A 21412-nucleotide genomic window follows, 5' to 3' on the forward strand; every position below is an offset into this window, starting at 1 on the left:
CTCCCAGACTCCACAGGCAGCGTCATCCTGCAGTGGTTAGCCAAAGGCCAGAGATACCCACACTAGGAGAACAGAGCTGTGCAGAAGACCACACGTTGGAGGAAGCAGCCTCCAACTGCCCAGCCTGGGAGGATCCTTTAATCACGGTAGCGCGGCCAGACGTCCCTGGAGAAGAATGGAACCTTTGGAGGCAGGTGCATCAGCCAGCCCCTTGGGGAAGTCAGGTCCCTGGCACGTCCGCCAGAAAGTTACTGTCTGCAGGACCCTAGTGGTAACGTGGTGGCTTGCGAGTACCGGCCCAAATCTCCCAGACACCTCGCCATACTCTCCCCAACCCCTCCCCTAAGTTCCCCTCCTCGGAGGCCCCGCCCACCCCCGGCGGTCGCACCCGCGGCCCGGCCGCTCTGGGGCAGGGGCCCCGGGACCTGGGTAGCCCGGCCTGACCTCGACCGAGCCGGCCCGACCGTCTAGTTCCACCCGGTCAGCGCAGGCCGGGGCCCACGGGCCCCTCCCTCCACCTTCCCCCCGCCCTGGCGCCCGGCACCGGCCGCGCTCCCTCGCAGCGGCGGGGCCCGCAGGCGGCCATGGCGGCGGGCGCCGGGGGCAGGCCGGCCCCGCGCTGGCTGAAGGCGCTGGCCGAGCCGCTAAGCGCGGCGCAGCTGCGGCGGCTGGAGGAGCACCGCTACAGCGCGGCGGGCGTCTCGCTGCTGGAGCCGCCGCTGCAGATCTACTGGACCTGGCTGCTCCAGTGGATCCCGCTGTGGATGGCCCCCAACTCCATCACCCTCCTGGGCCTGGCCATCAACCTGTTAACCACCCTCCTGCTCATCTCCTACTGCCCCACGGCCACCGAGGAGGTAGGGCCCGCCTTCCGCTCGCGGCCAGCGCCGGGAGCCTCGGCCGCGGAGGAGGGACCCCCTAACTGCTGTCCCGGGAAACCCGCGTTCCCAATCCCAGCCCCGCCCCAGTGCGCAGCTGTCCGGCCGCTGGAGGCGCCCGGGGAGCGGGGAGACCCCGCGCGGATGACTCTCCCGGGGCGGGGTGGGGGTCAGACACAGCCACTGCCCCGCGCCGCGTCCGCCTGGAGACTCCCCCGGGCCGCCTGGAGGCTGTCGCGCCGCTACCTCAGGTCTGCGTCTACCCCGAGCCTCCCCGGGCGGCAGAGGGGTTTTCAAGGTCACTGCCTCAGCCCGGGTCCACTCCAGCCTCCCCCGGCCACTGAGAGCCGGGGGCCTGTCTGCCCGGCCTCCACCCCGGTCTGGCGCGGAGCTGTGGGATGGATAAGCCGTCGGTTACTTTGCACACTGGGGGGAACTGAACGCCCCCATCTCCGGCCCGCCGGGCACCGCGGCCTGCGGTCGGGTTGGCCAAGCCCGAGTTACCCTTTGGACACTTTTATAATCGTTTCTCAAGGTTGTGCTAGTGATCTGAAATTACTGGTAGCACTGATCAAAGATAAATTACTTCCAAGAGATAACTTCCTCTTTGCTTCATTGACATGCAAAACAAACTAAGGTATTAGCAAGGAGATAATCCTTACTATCGCGACCCAGGGATCCCAAATACCGACGGATTTTAGCTGTGCGTATTTGACCTGTGTCGGAAATGAGAGTAAATAACGTCAGCTTCGGACAACTGTTACTCAGAAGCACCGCACCCCGTGGGCTCAGTGGGAACAGGATAGGAGGCAGAGGAGGTTCACTCGCATGTTTAGCTTTAACGTGGAGTACATGGGATAAATAACTCATTGCACATTCTGTGACACTGCTTTCTTTGCTCTCCAAATAGTGAAATCCCTTTTATAATCATATTTGAGTATAGGTTCTGTGGGGAACTAATTCAAATTAAGGTTGGATAGCAGGAATACAATGGAAATATTTTAGGCCTTCCATGCTAGGCGTCCATTTTAAAAAATATTTAATGGAGCCTACGTTTTAAAATCTATTTTGCCAGTCGATGCTTAATGTTTATTACATATGAGTTCTTGGCAGATTTTACACTGTTATTCATTTTCATCTTGTTTGCAAAAAGTAAGTTTCTTTTGTTTTTGTTTTTTTGCAGCCCGTTTGCAGAATTTCCTCAAGGCCTAGAGGTGGTTGTGCTAGAATGGAGGAGCTCTGGGTTTAGAAGTGGAAGGCTTGGGTTCCCATGGGGCTGCGTCACACCATGGAAAGACCTGCTGGTCAGTTTTCCCATGTGTGAAATAGAAAATCATGCCTGCAGAACCAATTTCACAAGGATGCAGCGAGGATCAAATACCATATTACCTGAAGATAAATGTAGAAAATGGCAATTTGCCCAACAAATTTAAAATATTACTCAACACATTAAAAATACCACTTTTAATAAAAATGTCCTGACAATGTATAAAAAAATTTAGTTTTTATTGGGCCTGTATTTGGCTAACAGCATTTGGGCGCTTCTGATACTTGCCATGTGAATGTGTCGATATTATTTTGAACCATTTGTTTTTGTTTTTGTTTTTTAAGATTTTTATTTATTTATTTGACAGAGAGAGATCACAAGCAGGCAGGCAGAGAGAGAGGAGGAAGCCGGCTCCCTGCTGAGCAGAGAGCCCGATGCGGGGCTAGATCCCAGGACCCTGAGATCATGACCTGAGCCGCAGGCAGAGGCTTAACCCACTGTGCCACCCAGGCGCCACTCAGAACCATTTGTTGAGCACTTAGAAAAACCAGGGCATACGAACAAGTCCAGGAGATGCTGTGTAGGAGTATTAAGTGGGGCCTGATGGAAGAGGTAAAGTTATGATTAATTTTTAGGCTCAGCCTCATTTAAAAAAAAAAGGTTGAGGGAGTTGGGAATCTCAGACACAAAAAAAAGTGAAAAAAATCAGAGTGGCCCCCAAAGAGTTAAAATAATAAGATGAAACTGAGAAGAGTTTCTGAAATGTATGATAGTAGATCCTCCTGCACTTGCTTCTAAGAGGCTACAGCTGTGAGGGGACAAGCCATTCATTACAGGATTCATATTGCAGGTTTGATAAAATCCCAGTAATCGCAGGAAAGAAGTAATGATAGTTCAAGATGCTTTGCTTTCAGGTCACAGAGCTAGTAAATGACGGGACATGATGACAGGATTCAGATCTAAGTCCATCTGACCCCAAAGCCCACGTATATATTTTCAACGCATCACCACCTTCTGGTCCAGAGTTTCTGCCTTTGTCTGTGTTGTATGCAGGAAAAATTCCTTGTATATTATATAAGATTTAATCAGGTACATAAAGTGCTTTCACATCCATTGTTGCCTTTGTGTTTTATATCTACCCAAGGAGGCTGGCAAGTTTTTTCCCTTCCTAGAATGGCCTTTCCACCATTTTAGTATTTCTTCTATCCATCCATCCTGAAGTAATAGTAGTATATATGTTTTTATTAAGAGGAAATTGAGGTCTGGAGGGTTAAGTGATTTTTAACCTGGATTATAAAGTGTTTTCTGATTCTTAGACTTAACTCTTAGTGCTTTTCAAACTTGACAGATTGCTTCCAGAAAGAGGAAAAATACGTAAGGTTTTTGGATTTAGATGTTTAGGCTTCTGTACCCATATAGGATGACATGTATGCAATGCTGACTATATATCTATATTAGTAATAACACTTGATCTATTTTTTTAAACTACTGTTTTAACTTCTAGGACATAAATGGGGATGAAGGGAACCTAATAGAAAAAAATTAAATGATTTATATTAAGTTCTACAGTGGATGTTCCTTTTTCTTCTTTTTTTCTACAATGGTGTTTTTTTTGTTGTTGTTGTTTTTAAAGATTTTATTTATTTATTTGAAAGAGAGAGAGATCACAACTAAGCAGAGAGGCAGGCAGAGAGAGAGGGGAAAGCAGGCTCCCCGCCGAGCAGAGATCCCGATGTGGGGCTCTATCCCAGGACCCTGAGATCATGACCTGAGCTGAAGGCAGAGGCTCAAACCACTGAGCCACCCAGGTGTCCCTACAATGGTGTTTTGAACTGCGTGTCATGCTGCCGTTTTTGTTAAGGAACTTTTCACTCCAGCCAAACTGAACTACTTGCTATATAGCAAGGATTTCTTTTTGTCCCTCTCTTTTCTCCTCCTTCCTTCCTCCTGTCCTGCTTCCATCTCTCAATGCCCAGTTCTAACGACTTCCTTGTAAAATTTTTCTTCCTTCTCGAGAGTCTGTCCTCTAAAACTCCAGTAAAAATAACAGTATCAGTGAACATTTACTGGGTATTAACTGTGTATTAGGTATTATTTGAAGGTGCTTTAGCCTGTTGTCTCATTTAATCCTCTAAACAACTTTAAGAAGTGGTAGTATTATTATCCCCATTTTATAGATTAGGAAACTGAAGAGAAATTAACCTCTTCAGGGTAGGTAGCTTTAACTGGAGACCAGGATTCCAAGCCAGAACGCTATGCTTCAGCCCTGGGGCTTTGTAGGTCTCCTGGGGAACTTCTCCATTTTATTTTGGTTACGTGTGTCCTTACTGAGCAGGACAGTCTACCAACTTTTAAGTTCGGAGAAAGATTGCCGATTTGTACAACCTGTACTGCACAGCACTTTGCATAACACAGAGGCTTAGTAAATATTCACTAGATTATTGTCTGAGTGAATGAAATGGCATCTTGGAAGATGATGTTTTTCCACCCTCATCAGTTTAAGCTGGTCTTGGATTAAATAAGTATCAGTTGTTGGGCCTGGGGATTTTAACGAGAGTAAGCAAGAGTTAGGGCTACTAGAGAAAAGTGGAACTGAATTGTCCCACTTCTCACGTGGATGAAGCAGCTCTATCTGAATGCTACTCTGTATGGAGTCCTTGACTGCTCCCCCGCCCCTCCATTCCTTGCTGCCTAATCCTGAAATAGAATCGCAGACTTAAACAGTTTGAAGGACTTTAGAACTTAGTTAATGCAATTCCTAAATTTGTATATAAGAAAACTCAGTGATTGGGATCTAATTCTTTAGGCTCCAGGCTAATGACACATCAGTGTCATTGATTAGAGCACATAGATGCCTAGTATAGGGTCAGGTCAGAGGGTATTAATATATTTATTTTGTTAATGATGATAGAAAGTTGTACCAAAAACGACGTTTTTCTGAGGAAGTCAGAAAGACCATAAGAAATGGTTCGTTCCCTGTCAAAATGATTCAGATTATAGTTGCCTTTGCACTATAAAGTAAAGGGTTATTTGTTGGGGAATAATAAGAAAAGGAAACAATCTTTAGATTCCTACTCAGATTGTTCTCCCTGGGTTTGGTTTCTTCAAAATAATTGTATTTCCTTTTTTTTTTTTTTTTTAAAGATTTATTTATTTATTTGACAGACAGAGATCACAAGTAGGCAGAGAGGCAGGCAGAGAGAGAGGAGGAAGCAGGCTCCCCACGGAGCAGAGAGCCCGATGCAGGGAGATCCCAGGACCCCGGGATCATGACCTGAGCGGAAGGCAGAGGCTTCAACCCACCAGGCCACCCAGGCGCCCCTGTATTTCCTTTTTTATTACCTGTCTCCATCTTTATTTTCTTTTAACCAGATCAGTAACTTATCAGACATCATTTATTAAGGCAGGACTCTTGTTAGGGAGTGGTCTAGTCTTAATAAAACAGAATATAAACTCCAACTCCTTTCCTGAGGTGGAAATTTGAGAAAGCGGGGCAGGGAAGGGAACTAAAATGAGGCAAGCAGTAACTTAGGCTTCGGGACTTAAGGAGGCACTGGAAGGGCCCTGATCCTGAGGGTAAATACAGCCTCAATTTCTGTACGAACCCCTGGTGGCTCACTGGCCTCACCATATTCCCAGCCTTGGCTGGAGGGAGCTTCTGCAGGTAACTGCTTTGGGACTTGACTCTTTGATTCCTATGGTTTTCCTATACTTTATTATATAAGCTATTCCTCCTTGGACTTTTGACCTGGGCCTAGGCTCTGACCACTTGGGTTTTGCAACATTAAAGAGAACAGCTGTGAAAGCACCCAGTACAGTTGCTGTCAATGATCCATCTGGCCTAGGGATTCTCTTCATACCCCTCTGCCTTCCTGTTTCCCTGGGCACAGTGAGAGATTGGCGTTTACAATAAGAACTCTAGTAAGGGGGCGCCTGGGTGGCTCAGTGGGTTAAAGCCTCTGCCTGCGGCTCGGGTCATGATCCCAGGGTCCTGGAATCGAGCCCCACATCAGGCTCTCTGCTCAGCAGGGAGCCTGCTTCCCTTCTTCTCTCTCTGTCTGCCTCTCTGCCTACTTGTGATCTCTGTCAAATAAATAAAGAAAATCTTAAAAAAAAAAAGAAGAAGAACTCTAGTAAGTACTAAAGGTTTAAAAGAAGAGGGGGAAAACGGACTATTCCCGAAAATATAAAAAGAAAGCAAGCTACCTTTCAGAGTACAGATTTCTAAAGTCAGGAGAGAGCCCCGCTGGGCCTGAATTGCTGGTCGTACTGCATTTCTATAAAATGCCTGCTTGTAACCTGCTTCATTTCCTGAAAATGGGTATGCTCTTCTCAAAAGCTGTTGGGTAACCAGACCTGAAGCCTGAAGGTCTGAGTTGAAACCAGTATATCCCCAGGCCCTTTCCTGATTGGAGACTAAGAATGATCTTACCCTTCAGGATCACCCGCTTCTCTTGGAGCCTTTCAGGCCTCTGGTGGGGCCCCTCCCTCTGTAAACAGGAAGTGCCCCATCAGCAACAGGCACGTAGTCAACAACCTCATTAATCATACCACAGGGCTAGACCAGTGTCAGATTCGTGGTCTGTTAGAAATGCCATGAATTTTCTTTTGAAAATCCACTTTTTAAACCACATAACATTACATTTTTTCACATAGGCATGATGCGTCTTCTAATTTTCTTTCTTCCTACCTCTTATAAATGCACTTTCTGTTTTTATGGAGAGAGAAGTCAATTGCTGTTTGGATAATTAAGTCTCCCTGTTAGCAGCTGACCCAACTGTTACTGGTTATATAATACTTTTTGCATGTGTATCAACTCATACCCAAGGCCACTTAAAACAAAGAGATATTTTTTTTTTAAATGACTGGGGATTATGATTGATTCTTAGTAATAATTTTGTTTTCTACAATAAACTTACATAATAATTTTTCATCAAATAATGCAAGATTCATCATTAGTGAAGTTATCACTTAATTGTAATGTAGCCACATAATTGAATACCACGTCATCATTTACAAGATTGATGTAGGTCTTGATGGTTGACCTGAAAAGCTTCTTATGGCATATTCTTTAAATTCTGATCCTAAAAGATACAGTAGATACTTTGAAAATTATATAATTTAAAACTTTAAATGTTAGGAATCTCATATTACCTGGAGGAGTTCTACATTTTTGGACGAGGTTCCTCCTATAGTAGTATTTTGATAAATTGCTTGTGACTTTATAATGAATAATCCAGGCCTGACTGTTCCATGCTTATGTTGAAAATTTTTGAAAGTAAGTTGACATGAAAAGGTGAAATGAGTTGGGGTGGTTTTTGTAGATCCTCCTTCAACCTGGAGTCTCTTCTGTAATTAAACCTGTTTTGAGAAGACTTCTGGAAGGAAGGGTCCTGTGGTTCCTGGCCATTGGATCTCCAACCTGGAGTCAGTTTTGCAGAGATAACAGGTTAGGAAGGAAGATGACAATTTGTAGGCTATTTAATAGCTTTCTTCAGGTGGAGTTGGAGGTGATGACATCAGGGAAAAGGAAAGATAGGTTTGACCTTTGTGGCATTGGGAAGACTGGAAACGAATGAACCAGGTACTAGGGACTAGTGTGCCTTCCTGGGTTTAAAAGGAGGCAAGCATCACGTGGCTCCCAGCCATTTCCTTAGGCTCATTACACTTGAAATTGGATTGTGTGAGCAGGATAGTGCTTCTTAGCAGGTCTGAAAGAATAAGTAGGCCGTGAAGTAAGAATTCAGGACTCTGCAGCCTGTGGTTTGATGGAGCCCTTATCCTAGGGCAGGGCAGAAGACCCGGGTCTGATTCCCAGGCCCAGTCTGGCCACTGGATGGGATGTGATCAGCCCTCTCTAAGTTTTACTTTTGACTTTAATAAAAAGAACATGATAGCTGCCCTATCTCTGTGGATTGCTGTATCAAATAAAACAGTGCTGGAAAATGCCCTTTGTTGTACTGTTTAAGATAATGTTACTGCCTTTCCAGTCTGACTACTGTTGATGTTCTGATCCTGCAACAGGGATCTGGTCACCGATTCATGAGTAAACCTCGTGTTTTCCAGGCCTCAACCTTCATTTAGGCCGAGACCCCCTCTCTCGTTTCCTTGTTCAAATTCCCCTGCATTCTTTACCCATTTAAGCTCTAAATCTCAACTCTAGTAGCTCAATGATATAGTTTTAAACTAGTGAACCAGTCTTCCTTTCCTTTTTTCCAAATGATGGTCAGAGTCCACCTTCAACTGTGGTGTCCAGGAGTGACCAAATTTATCTCAGTATGGATTTCCATTAACACTTTGACCTTTGAACTTGCCTGCTGCCAGTCTACCAAATCGGAGGTCAGAATTAGGCTTTTAACATGGACCTTGGCTCCAGTGTTTCAGTATAAGAAGGTTCTGTGCATAGAAGGGAGAAATGGAATACCTCTCAGGTAGATGATGTTCTTTAGAAGTCTGTCATGTAAGGGGAAGGTACTTGGTGGAAAATAGATCAGAAAAGTGACTTTATGTCCTTCTAGAAATTTTAATAACTTCAATTTCCAATTTTACATAGATTTGAAATGTAACTTTGCTTTCCTTTGGTTATCAAAATTAAAACAATATAATTTTTCCTAGTAGGAAAAAATAGTTAAGAATTTACTAGTTTGAAAAGGGTCACCAGGATTGTTCTATGCAAAACACTTCTGTATTCTTTCAAGAAAGATTCTAGGAAAAACTCAGATGGTTTGTTTCGTTTTGCTTTTTCCACTTTTGTACTGCTGTAAGGATTTACTAATTCTGTTTTTTTAGCCCCCTCCTAATTGTTTGATAGTTTGCAGATAAGCCTTTAAAAACATGCTAATCAGAATTGAATGTAGTATTTAAGTTTTTAATATTTTTACTAAGTTTTCATTTTAATTCCAACATAGTTAACATACATCCATGTATTAGTTTCAGGTGTATGATATAATGATTCAATTCTATACCTTATTCAGTGCTCATCACAAGTGTAGTCCTTCATCTCCGTCTCCTTTTCACCCATCTCCCCAATTCCCCTCCCCTCTGGTAACCCTCTGTTTGTTTTCCATAGCTAAGAGTCCATTTTGGGGGTTGTCTCTTTTTTCTCCCTTGTTCATTTATTTTGTTTCTTAAATTCAACATATGAGTGAGATCATACGGTATTTGTCTTTCTCAGATTATTTCACTTAACCATTATACTCTCTAGTTCCGTACATGTTGTTGCAAAAGGCAAGATTATCATTCTTTTTATGGCTGTGTATATGCCACATCTTCTTTATTCATTCATCTACCAAAGGACACTTGGGCTGCTTCCATAATTTGGCTATTGTAAATAATGCTGCAATAAACATAGGGGTGCATATACACTTTAAAATTAGTGTTTTCATATTCTTTGGTTAAATACCCAGTAGTGTGATTACTGGGCCTTAGGGTAGTTCTATTTTTAATTTTCTGAGGACCCTCCAGACTGTTTTCCATCGCGGCTGCACCAGTTTGCATTCCTACCCACAGTGCACAAGTGTTCCTTCTTCCCCAAATCCTCACCAGTGCTCATTGTTTCTCTGACTGTGGTATTTTAATATGCATATTCATAACTCAGATTGCTTCCCTTCTTCAATTATTTCTAACTTATGCTGCATGTCTTTTAAGTGGAAGAGACTCAGTAAGCCCTTTTAAGCAATTAGTAGTGTCATCATTAATACTGGGCATCTAATATTTAAAAATGAAGTTTTTATTAAAATTAGTTCAGAGTAAACTTCTATTTACTTAGAAAGATTGAGGAACAAGATAGCAGGTTGATTGGATATTTGTAGAATTCCCCCATAAACCATACATAGATTGGTATTTTAAAAATTATATTTGCCACTGAAAATATACAAAACAACTTAGTGAGAATAGCTAACCTTTACTGAGCACTTACTATGTGCCGGGCTCTGTGTAAAGAGCTATCTTAGAATTTTTTCATCAGACAGAACTGTGAGTATTCATATCCTACAGGTGTGTAACCATGGTTTAGAGAGGTTGAGTGACTTGCCCAAGGTTATTTGGCTATTAAATGACAGAGTCAAGGACTCCAACAAGATCTAACTTCAAAACCCTACTTCTTGGGACGCCTGGGTGGCTCAGTTGGTTGAGCAGCTGACTTCAGCTCAGGTCATGATCCCAGCGTCCTGGGATCGAGTCCCACATTGGGCTCCTTGCTCGGCGGGAAGCCTGCTTCTCCCTCTGCCTCTGCCTGCCATTCTGTCTGCCTGTGCTCGCTCTCTCTCCCTCTCTCTCTGACAAATAATAAATAAAATCTTAAAAAAAAAACAAACCCTACTTCTTAATAATATTGCTGTATTTCCTCTCTAACACATAGAAATCTGGGTTGACCGTTCGTACCATCACATAAGTCCCTGAGGAAGAAGAGTATATTTACAAAGTGCTTGAAGAAAAGAGTGGTCATTTTAAAGTCTCTTTTTCTCTGTCTTGTTCAAATTGCATCATTTCTGTTCCTCTGTCTTCAAGTTTACAGACTCTTTCTTCTGTCAGTATCTACACTTCCATATATAATGTTTCTGTTTTTCTCTGGCTTCTGATTATGATGTGCCTTGGTGGGTTTTAAAAAAATATTTATTCTGGTTGATGTTTGAGCTTCTTGGATATGCAAGTTTATACATTTCATCAAATTTGGAAATCTTTCAGCCATTATTTCTTATATTTTTCATGTTCAACTGTCTCTTCTCTTCCCCGAGAAGCCAATAAAAATGTTAGACTGCTTCTGTTGTCCCACCAGTCAGTCAGTGATACCCAGATCAATTATTGGTAGTCTTTTTTCTTTCTTTGCATCGTTTTAGATAGTTTCCATTAGTAGTCTCCAAGTTCATTGATCTTTTCTTCTGCATTGTCCAATTTTATCTAGTATATTTTACATTTTAAATACTGTTTTTAATATTAATGGGTTTCACTTGAGTCTTATATTTTCTTTCACCTTCTTGGACATGTGAAGCATATTTATAATAACTTTTAATGGCCTCATCTAATTCCATCTAATTCCATTTTTCTGTCATTTCCTGGGTCTGATTGTATTGATTGTTTTTACTTCTAGTTGTAGAACATACTCTCCTGCCTCTTTGCATGACTGGTAATTTTTGATTAGATACCAGACATTATGAATTTTATATCTTTGGGTATTAGATTTTTTTAAATCCCTTTAAGATATTGTACTTTGTACTGGCTATAGTTGAGTTAAATAAGACCAGTTGGATTCTTTTGAGGCTGGACTTTATGTCTGTTAGGACTCTACCAAGAGGCGTTTAACTTGGGCTAATTTCTCACCACTGCTAAGGCAATACATTTCTGTTAACTCTACCCAATGTCCTAGGTATTACAAAGTCTTTCTGCTGTGCCTGGTGGGAACATGAAAAATTCTGAGCTTTATGTGGCCTTCAAGAATTATGCGGCCTTGTGCTGTTCAATGTTTCTTTCCCTGGCCTTGGTTAATAGTTTTATTTCATTCAGGCACAGGTCACTTCTCAGCCCAAGACTCAAAGGTACCCTTCTGTAGATCTTGTGTTCCTCTTTTCTCTGGTACTGTGGTCCACAAATTCTAGCTGCTTTGACCTTTCTGAATTCTGCTACGCTTCTCCTCATCATAGCAAGATCACTGGGCTCTGTTCAGGTTCCCCATTCCTATGCTGTGGTCTGCCTGTAGGTCCTAAGCTGAAGTAGTTACAGGGCTCACCTCATGTTTCCCTCTGTCAGGGATCACAGTGCTTCACTGCCTGCAGTGTCTGAAAACTTACTTCATTTATTTTACTGCTTTTTTGGTTATATAAGGTGGGAGAATAGATACAGTTCCCCGATACTCCATCGTGAATGGAAGCAGAGTTCTGTGGTTTGTCTTTAAGATATTTTTCATAGCAAAATCTTACTGAATAATTTCAAATCTAGTGCCATGTGTAAGTAATATATTGAAAGAGCTGTGGATTAGGAACTAAATAAGTGTCCTAATCCTTGCTCATTTAATTTTTGTGTTTCTCACAGTATGGGCTTCTTTGTCCTTCTGTCCACATGACTTAGAACAGTTCATTTGATTTCTCAATTTAGTTCTCATCTGTAAAAGGAGGGTTATGAATTTTTTTTATAACACTCTGAGGTGATGTAAGATGAGAACACAAGAAAATGTGTCAATTGGCTTAAGTTGAACTATTTTCAAAGAGAAGCTAGCTTGTTGTCATTTAAGAATATTTATTATTTATGTTTATTTTTAGGCACCATACTGGACATACCTTTTATGTGCACTGGGACTCTTTATCTACCAGTCACTGGATGCTATTGATGGGAAACAAGCCAGAAGAACAAATTCTTGTTCCCCTTTAGGGGAACTTTTTGACCATGGTTGTGACTCTCTTTCCACAGGTAAGTTAATGAAGATTTTCTTTTTCTTTTTCTTTCTTTTTTTTTTTTTCTTTTTTTGCTGATGGCTCAAAAACTAAAAGTGGACTGAGCTGTTTGAATGGTCAGTTTTGGTGGTAAGTGTGCATTTGGGAGCAAATTTGCATAGTGTATTTTGAAAGTATGTTCAAAAATTAGTTTTTTTAGTGTATCTTATTGTAATGCCAAGATTACATTTTTTAAAAATTGTATTTCTAAATAGTACATGGCAATTATTTCATTAATTATTTTTAATTCTTAATGGTTCTTAAACCTTGTTTCTTTCAGTATTTATGGCAGTTGGAGCTTCAATTGCGGTGCGCTTAGGAACTCATCCTGACTGGTTGTTTTTCTGCTCTTTTATTGGGATGTTCATGTTTTATTGTGCTCATTGGCAGACTTACGTTTCAGGCGTTTTGAGGTTTGGAAAGTAAGTATGTTTTTTAAGTTGTACATTTTGAAATATAATTCAGTTTATTCTCACAATCTTAAATTTTACTTATCCATAAGGAGGACAAAACTTCAATCAGGAATTTAAATTATCTTTTAATTTATTGGCACATCCATAAGTGCTACACGTTAAGTCTTGTTAGGTATTCTGCATCATAAATAGTTACATATTTGATAATAATTTTATTTTTCCCCCTTTTTCCATTTTAATAATTTACTAACCCAAGCTTACATTATACAGGAGAAAGAGAAAAATAAGGGGCCTGGATAATATACAAAAAGAATATGCAGTAACTAAGTAAACAGCATTTGATTTATATAATAAAATAATGAAATACAGAATCTAAAGGTCCTTTTTGGTCAAATCTTCAGTGCCCAAAAAGGGGCCACCTGTTAGAACAGTCACCATCAACAGGTAATTGTGAGACTCTTAGTTGTGGTAGGCAGTTGATGAGATAATGTAAAAATACCTTGAAAATGTTAGAGCTGAACATTAGATGATAAGCCTCTGATGCCTCTTTCTTGGACACCAGGAAGTAGTGCATGAAGCAGGAGCCCAGTACTCTTCCTGTTTCCCATTAGCTCCTTCTCTGCCTGATCCTTTAGGAACTATCTGCCATTGGCTCATTCTCAGCTCTGCCTTCCCATGTCTACTGATTCTTTTTGGCCCCTCTTTTATTGCTACATAGGAGAAACAGCTCTGAAAAAAAAAAAAAAAAAAAAACCAAAAAACCCAACAACAACAAAAAACAAACCCAAAACCTCTGATGATGATAAAAATGAGAGAAGCTCAAATCTGTGGATCATGTAACAACAGAGGGAAAGCCTTAGGCAACACATCACATTGATTCTAAATTATGGGATAATTGCAGCTACCATCTAGTGCACTTGCATGTTGCAGGCACTATACTAAGTACTTTACATGCATTATCTCATTTTTTCCTCACATTAACCTCCTCTGTACAAATGAAGCAGAGATTCCGTAACTTTCTTGTACTGCTAATAAGTATAGAGCCAGGGTTAAAACTCAAAGTCTGTTTGATTCCAAACCCCATACTCTTAGTGACTGCTGTTCAGTTCTATGAGATCAGCAATGTGATAGATTCTGTAGAAGGATACAAGAATGCATTCTTTAAAAATTCCTGTTTAGGGATTTTTGGTATACTGTACTAAAGGGATGAGATAATACTTCTGTGACACAGTTAATGTAGTCCATCACCAAGTGTAAGATAACTTGCTCTAGGTTTCCTTAAGCACTGAAGAAATCCTAAGTAAGGGGAAGGGCTCTGTAGTCTGAATTAGCTTAAGAAAGCTTTTATGGAAAATGTGAGTCTAGCTGATTCCTTATCTACTGATCAAGAGCCCAAGTGTCAAAAAGCCTGCCTTAAAATTCAAGGCAACTATGTGAAGTTTAGAATCTGTATCTATTTATAAATTAAGATATGCTAAAATAGAAAAGTAGCTTTACAAAATCTAGTGCTTTTTAATTTGCTGAACTTGGCTATGGTAAACTAGAGTAATACAATAATGTAGTGTTCTGGTTAATTATTATTGTCACTATTTAATGACTAACATTTTACCTTTTTGGCTTCTAACTTCATTAAAAAATCTTTCTAAAATGAATTCGTTCATCCTGGCCTAGTTGTAAATTTTACACTCATTTGCTGTTGATTGAGAGCCTAATGTGTGCCTAGAACTGGAGATACAAAGATGAGTTTCTTATGAATGGACTATGCCAGACAGATTGGAGTAGAAGCACTAGGGAGAAGCATGAGGAAAGAAAGTACTGAGAACATTAGGAAAATGACTATTTTGATTGGGACCCCAGCACATAGGGGCAGGAGGAGATCCTACAGTGCTGGGGCTAGGCAGCCTTTTAAAATACTAACACTGTGGGGTGCCTGGGTGGCTCAGTCAGTTAAGCTTCCTTGTCTGACTCTTGATTTTGACTTTGGTCAAGGTCTCCTGTTTGTGAAATTGAGCCCTGCATGGGCTCCATGCTGGGTGTGGAGCCTGCTTAAGATTCTCTTGCACCGAAATTAATTAATTAAATTAAATAGTAACACTGAATGGCAGAGATCCTAGTATAACTAGGATATAGTATAGGATATAGTATACTAGTATAACTAGTATATTTTTTTACTTTGTCAAAGTAAAAATGTCATGGAGCATTGAGTAGGTAGATTGATGGTTCAGTTTAACATTACAAGAAGGATCTACATATAGGACATCAACCATGCCTTTGGCAAAACTTAACAGACTGTGTCAGTATCAGTTGTGTCTGTTGGCTGGTATGGATTTCCTGAAAATTTATCACTTTTTGAGAGGCTAAATTTTTTCAGACTTTTAATTCCAGTATCATTAATGTATAGTGTTATATTAGTTCAGGTGTACAATATAGTGATTCAACAGTTCTGTACACTAGTCCGTGCTCATCATCATAGGTGTGCTCTTAATCTCATCAGCTATTTTACCCATCCCCAATCCACCTTCCCTCTGGTAACCATCAGTTTGTTCTCTTTAATTAAAAGCCCGTTTTTTGGTTTGTCTCTTTTTTATTTTGTTTGTTTTATTTCTTAAATTACACATATGAGTGAAATCCTGTGGTATTTGTCTTTCTTTGTCTCACCTCTTTCTCTTAGCATTTTACCCTCTAGCTCTACCCATGTTGTTACAAATGGCAAGATTTTGTTCTTTTTTATGGCTGAGTGATAGCCGTGTGTGTGTGTGTGTGTGTGTGTGTGTGTGTGTTGTACGTGCACCTGTGTGTGAGATATATCTTCTTTATATGTTCATCTATTGAGAGGCTTAATTTTTATAGCATTTCTATTATTGGAGTAGTACAAAAGAGAAGCAGAAATACTATTCTATTTTACTTGTGGATATTTTCATTATTATATGTTTATCTCTTGAAAATATGTGGATTTCAGTGCAAATATGAATTTGTTACCTTGAATTAGATCATTTAAACTATAAAATATTAATAAGTATTTTTAACTATAATTTCCAACTTGTTACTAATCAATGACACATGAATTAGTATTCTCCTAAGGCACAATATAGGATTATAGTTAAAATCTGTCTCTGTGTTAATGTTTGCCATGTGGGATATGGCATATCTTATTTGTAGCATGTTTGCTGTCCTGTAGCAAGTACCTTGTGCAATTTTATAGAGCAATGCTTAAAGCTTAATTTTTTTTTTAAGATTTTATTTATTTATTTGACAGAGAGACACAGTGAGAGAGGGAACACAAGCAGAGGGAGTGAGAGAGGGAGAAGCAGGCTTCCCACCGAGCAGGTAGCCCAATATGGGGCTCAATGTGGGGCTTGATCTCAGGACCCTGGGACCATGCCCTGAGCCGGAGACAGATGCTTAACAACTGAGCCAGCCAGGCACCCCACTTAAAGCTTAATTTTAAAACCTAAACCAAGTCCAGTGTTTACTTGTATTCTGTGCTGTTTTGTTACATGTGAACATTTAGACTTGGTGTCAATTTTCTTTAATTTCAAAAGTATGAGAATTTCCATATGATATTAAGTTCATTTCTCAAAAAACCTTATGGTCAAGGATGAGTTTCTGCCCCTACCCTTAGTCCATGGTGGATTAATAACATGTGGTTTAAAAACAAAAAACAAAAATCACAGTCCTCAATACTTCATTTAATTCAACAAATACAAAATTACTCTGTCAAATTATCATAAAAGTTTTGAAATGCTTACTCTCAATTTCTGTACCTATCTCGTTGCAAACTGGTTACAAACCCTGGACCACACTTTGAATAACACTGTTGTAGATTGTCCTCCATGAAAACAGTTTGGGGATTAAGGATTTACTTGAACAATATCCCCAGTATCCTTTAAAGTCTTTTTTGGATCCAAACTTTAAAAACTTGGACCCTTTATTGAGTTCTCTAAGTCTATAAGTTGTTATACAGAATATTCTTTTGTCTACTATATTTTTCAAGCTTCAACTGTTTCTTCATAGCTCAAATGTTTGAGTACTTGTTGAGTGATTCTGTTCTTTTATATGATATCCTTTCAGCTTTTTTTTTTCCCCAGACTCAAGAATCATCATTTATTTAGCTTATCCTTAAAAGGCAGAGAGGCAGAGTGAAGATTTGAGTTTAATTTAAAATCTATGGTATGGGAGCGCCAGGGTGGCTTAGTAGGTTAAAGCCTCTGCCTTTGGCTTGGGGCGTGATCTCAGGGTCCTGGGATCGAGCCCCGCATTGGGCTCTCTGCTCAGCGAGGAGCCTACTTCCTCCTCTCTCTCTGCCTGCCTCTCTGCCTACTTGTGATCTCTGTCTGTCAAATAAATAAATAAAATCTTAAAAAAATATAAAATCTATGGTATGAATGATGCATATGTGAAACCAAGGTTCCTACTTCAATCCGCATTTGGGTCACTTAGTTCATTGAGAGAAAGCTTGTTCTGTTTCCTACCAGCTTTCCTAGTTGCTACTGGTCACTAGTCATAACCTAGGAAAATTATGGGTAATTAAATATAATTCTACTTTTGTTATTGAAAAAAGAGCACAAAACTCTGATAATGACTCATAAGTGTAGTAGGAAGAGTGCTGGCTCTGAGGCATTTTCCTATGGCAATATTCAGCTGTTCCAGTGTAGGCATGGAAAATCATTTAAGTTTCCCTCTCCAAAAAATTTATCGGAATAATTTATAGCTGATTAGACTCATAATAGATGTTCATTAAATGTTATACCTTTCTTCCTTTTTCTCTACAAAGTACTACTTGTTATATTATTATGTTTACTTTTTTCAACTAACTTCCTGCTGGAGGCCTTGGTTTACCTGTCACTGGTCTTACAAATATTGGGTGTCATTTTTTACATTTTCTTTTTATTTGTGGATTAATGTTCAGTTCACCTCCTACTAACTGCCCCCAAAGTAACTTAGTCTAGAAGTCTTTTATTCCCTGTCTGGTTTTATTTTGTCATATAATTGCTGCATATCTTGTATTTGCAGAGCAGTAAGTATTCCTCTAGCATCCAGAGACTCCAGGGCATCCACGCAGAGATGTAAAGTAGATAGACATAAAAAATCTGGAGCTCAGCAGGAAAAAAAGATGTGGATTTGGAGATAGGGATTTTGATGTCCTTAGCCTACAGATGGTAGTCTTAGAATTGTTCAGAAAATCTAAAAGGAGAAAAGATGGAATTCTGGAAGTAGTAGCGTTTAAGATGTGGAAGAAGCAGCAGTCTAGGAGGGAGCCTGAGAAGAGCTTCCAATAAGGTAGGTGAATCAGGAGAGAGCATGGAATAAACAAGAACATAGCAAAACATTTTAAGAAAGAGGGAATGATCAGCATTTTAAGTATTGCAGAGAAGTTAACCAAAGTATTAACTGAAATATATCCCTTAGATTTGATAAATTGGAAGTCATTGTTTACCTTAAACATTGTTACCTTAAACAGTTTTAGTAGAATGGGGCCAAAGACCAGACTACAGTGGATTAAGCAGCAAATATGAAGAAGAGGAAATTACAAATGTGGACTACTTTTCAGTTAGCCTGTGTATGGAGCAAAGGAGATAGAGAGTCAGTCGATAGCTTCAGGCAATGCAGACTGGAGACTGATGTTGTTTTAGTGGTTTTTTTTTTTTAAATGAACTTAAGTATGTTCATATATTAGGGGAAAAATGTCTATGGAAACCAAAAAGCTGTAGTGACTGTTAGTAACCCAATAAAGCTGTTTTAACCTTCCCTACTCTTCAAGTGAAATTCACTTGGGAGTGTTTTCAATTTGTCTTAAGTCATCTGGTTGTTTTTATATTATTATAATTTTACCTCATTACAAGAGTAATACATGATTGTTACTTAAAAATTCAAACTTTACAGAAGTACATAAAGTAGAAAGTAAAATCCTTCTGTAATCTCAATGATAACTGCTCTCAGCAATTTTATACATGCTGTACAAGCTTACCCCCATCCCAACCTGTGCATATCCTAATGTTTACCTCTATGTGAGCACATGTTGTTCAGTGGGCTTTTCATTTAATCGTGTAAATTGATAATTCAGTGATGGAACAAAAGGTAAAATAGGCTAAGCCTGAAAAGATTCTTCTTTGATATTTAACCTATGGTTAACTGACTTTCACATTTATGAATTTTATTTACAAATACCTTTTCTATTCTTTGTCCTTTCTTTTTAGAGTGGATGTAACTGAAATTCAATTAGCTTTAGTGATGGTCTTCGTGTTGTCTACATTTGGAGGAGCAACAATGTGGGACTATACGGTAAATCTGAATATTTAAATTTACATTTCAGTACTTAACAAATATTTAGGAAAAAAATGCATTGTTAATTTTCTTCAGAAATTCTTGGCATTGTTTTTAATGATCATACCATTTCTTAACCTTTTTTCTTCATTTTATAATTTTACTGTCTTATATACCTTATTTTGGCACTTTCCCCTATGCATGAATATATTACCACATAGAAGAAAATGACCCCATTACCCTAATACAAAATTTTTTTTTTTAAAGATTTTATTTATTTACTTGTTAGAGAGCGAGAGAGAGAGAGAGAGAGAGCATGAGCACAAGCAGACAGAGTGGTCGGCAGAGGCAGAGGGAGAAGCAGGCTCCCTGCCAAGCAAGGAGCCCGATGTGGGACTCGATCCCAGGACGCTGGGATCATGACCTGAGCCGAAGGCAGCTGCTTAACCAACTGAGCCACCCAGGCATCCCCTAATACAAAATTTTAACACACTAGTTGAACTACCTTTTCTAGGCCAAAATTTATCTCATAAAGTAGATATATAAAAAAGTAAACTCAGTAAAATATTTTACTTTTGAAACTTATCCCTCAATATTAGGAAAGAAAAGTTAATAATTTGCATTTTTAAATAATCTACAATGAGGTAAAGTTGCTCATATTAAGGAGTGTTTTTACTTTCTGCCCCGTTGGCCTCAGTATTCTGATAAAAGTTAATTCTTGGGCGGCCACTGTTACATATCCATGCTTTGCATAGAAAGAGAATTTATGAAGAAATAAATTATTCTGTCTCTATGACCCAAGTCCATAACACTTGCTGACTCACAACCTCCTGCCCATAGATATAAGAATAATAAGGACAATATCAACAGCCAACAACTAACATTTATTGGACGAACACCTTATGTTCCCACAGTTTACCATCACTGTTTTATCTGACCCTCAGAACAATACTATGAAATAGATACTATCATTATTCTGTTTTATAAGTAAGTCTTAGAATAATTAAGTAATTTGTCCAAGGACACATAGCTAGTAAGTACTGGAATTAAGAAGACAGATTCCAGATTCTGTGTTTTTAATCACTCAGATATATGCCTCCAGTAAAAATAGTAAGAGATACAAAACTAAACATACTCTTACCATAGGATCCAGCGACCGTGCTCCTTGATATTTACCCATATAAGCGGAAAACTTATGTCCACACAAAAACCTGAACTCGGATGTTTACAGCGGCTTTATTCATAATTGCCAAAACTTGGAAGCAACCAAGATGTCCTTCAGTAGGTGAATGGATAAATTATGGTACATGCAGGCAATGGAATATTATTCAATGTTGAAAAGAAAGCACTATCAAGACATGAAAAGACATGGAGGGACCTTATATGCATATTACTTAGTGAAAGAAACCAATTTGAAAAGGCAACTACATATATTATATGATTCCAACTATATAACATTCTGGAAAAGGCAAAATAATGGAGACAGTGAAAAGATCAGCAGTTACCAAAGGTTATGGGGAATGGAGGAATAATAGACAAAGCCCAGGGTATTTTTAGGGCAGTGAAACTATTCTGTATGATATACTATAATGATGGATACTTGTCATTATGCATTTGTCTAAACTCATAAAAAGTATGTATCACCAAGAGTAAGCTGTTATGTGAACTATAGCTTTTGGGTGATAATATTGATGTATTGGTGTAGGTTCATGTATTACAACAAATGTAACATTCTGGTGGGACATGTTGATGGTGGGGGAGGCATTGGGAGGCAGAGGCAGGGAGTATATAGGGAGTTTATGTATTTTCCATACAATTTTGTCATGAATCCAAAATTGCTCTGAAAATTGTTAAAAAATAGTAAAATTTCCCTGTGGTATAGTTTCAGAATTACCAATTACAGTTCATATCACTGGCTCAGACTTGAAGCATATTTTTAAGTAGTGGTACATTTCCTAAGCCATTCATATTCCTTCTCATCCTAGAAGAATAATAGAATCAAAGATATGCTACTGTAGGCCTCTAAAATACACTAGAGGGATATGATGTGTCTTCTATGTTAGCTGCTCAGCTGGTTCCCAAAAAAGGTGAATGTTGACCTAGAGGCAGGCAGTTAGGTTATTAAGCCAGATGTTGTTGTCTTAAATTTAATTGATTTATTTATAA

At 39.6% G+C, this 21412-nt stretch overlaps 1 protein-coding gene across 4 annotated transcripts in view; it reads left to right on the forward strand.

Moving 5' to 3' along the window:
• The first annotated feature begins 450 nt into the window (after positions 1–450).
• CHPT1 (choline phosphotransferase 1) overlaps positions 451–21412 on the forward strand; it is a 31017-nt gene continuing 10055 nt past the window's right edge. For 2 of the 4 annotated variants that reach the window (XR_004381107.1, XM_032844295.1), the window contains exons 1-4: positions 454–857; positions 12399–12546; positions 12850–12991; positions 19180–19264. Coding sequence is in view for 3 of the 4 variants with exons in the window: in XM_032844295.1 (XP_032700186.1) it covers positions 585–857; positions 12399–12546; positions 12850–12991; positions 19180–19264 (648 nt within the window). In the remaining variant the exon portion in view is untranslated. Of the gene's footprint in view, positions 858–3177; positions 3235–12398; positions 12547–12849; positions 12992–19179; positions 19265–21412 lie in introns of those variants that run through there. The other 2 variants (XM_032844296.1, XM_032844297.1) reach the window with 2 other exon arrangements.

Source organism: Lontra canadensis, unplaced genomic scaffold (genome assembly GCF_010015895.1).
Source record: "Lontra canadensis isolate GAN:19392208 unplaced genomic scaffold, GSC_riverotter_1.0 scaffold150, whole genome shotgun sequence".
Taxonomy (NCBI): domain Eukaryota; kingdom Metazoa; phylum Chordata; class Mammalia; order Carnivora; family Mustelidae; genus Lontra; species Lontra canadensis.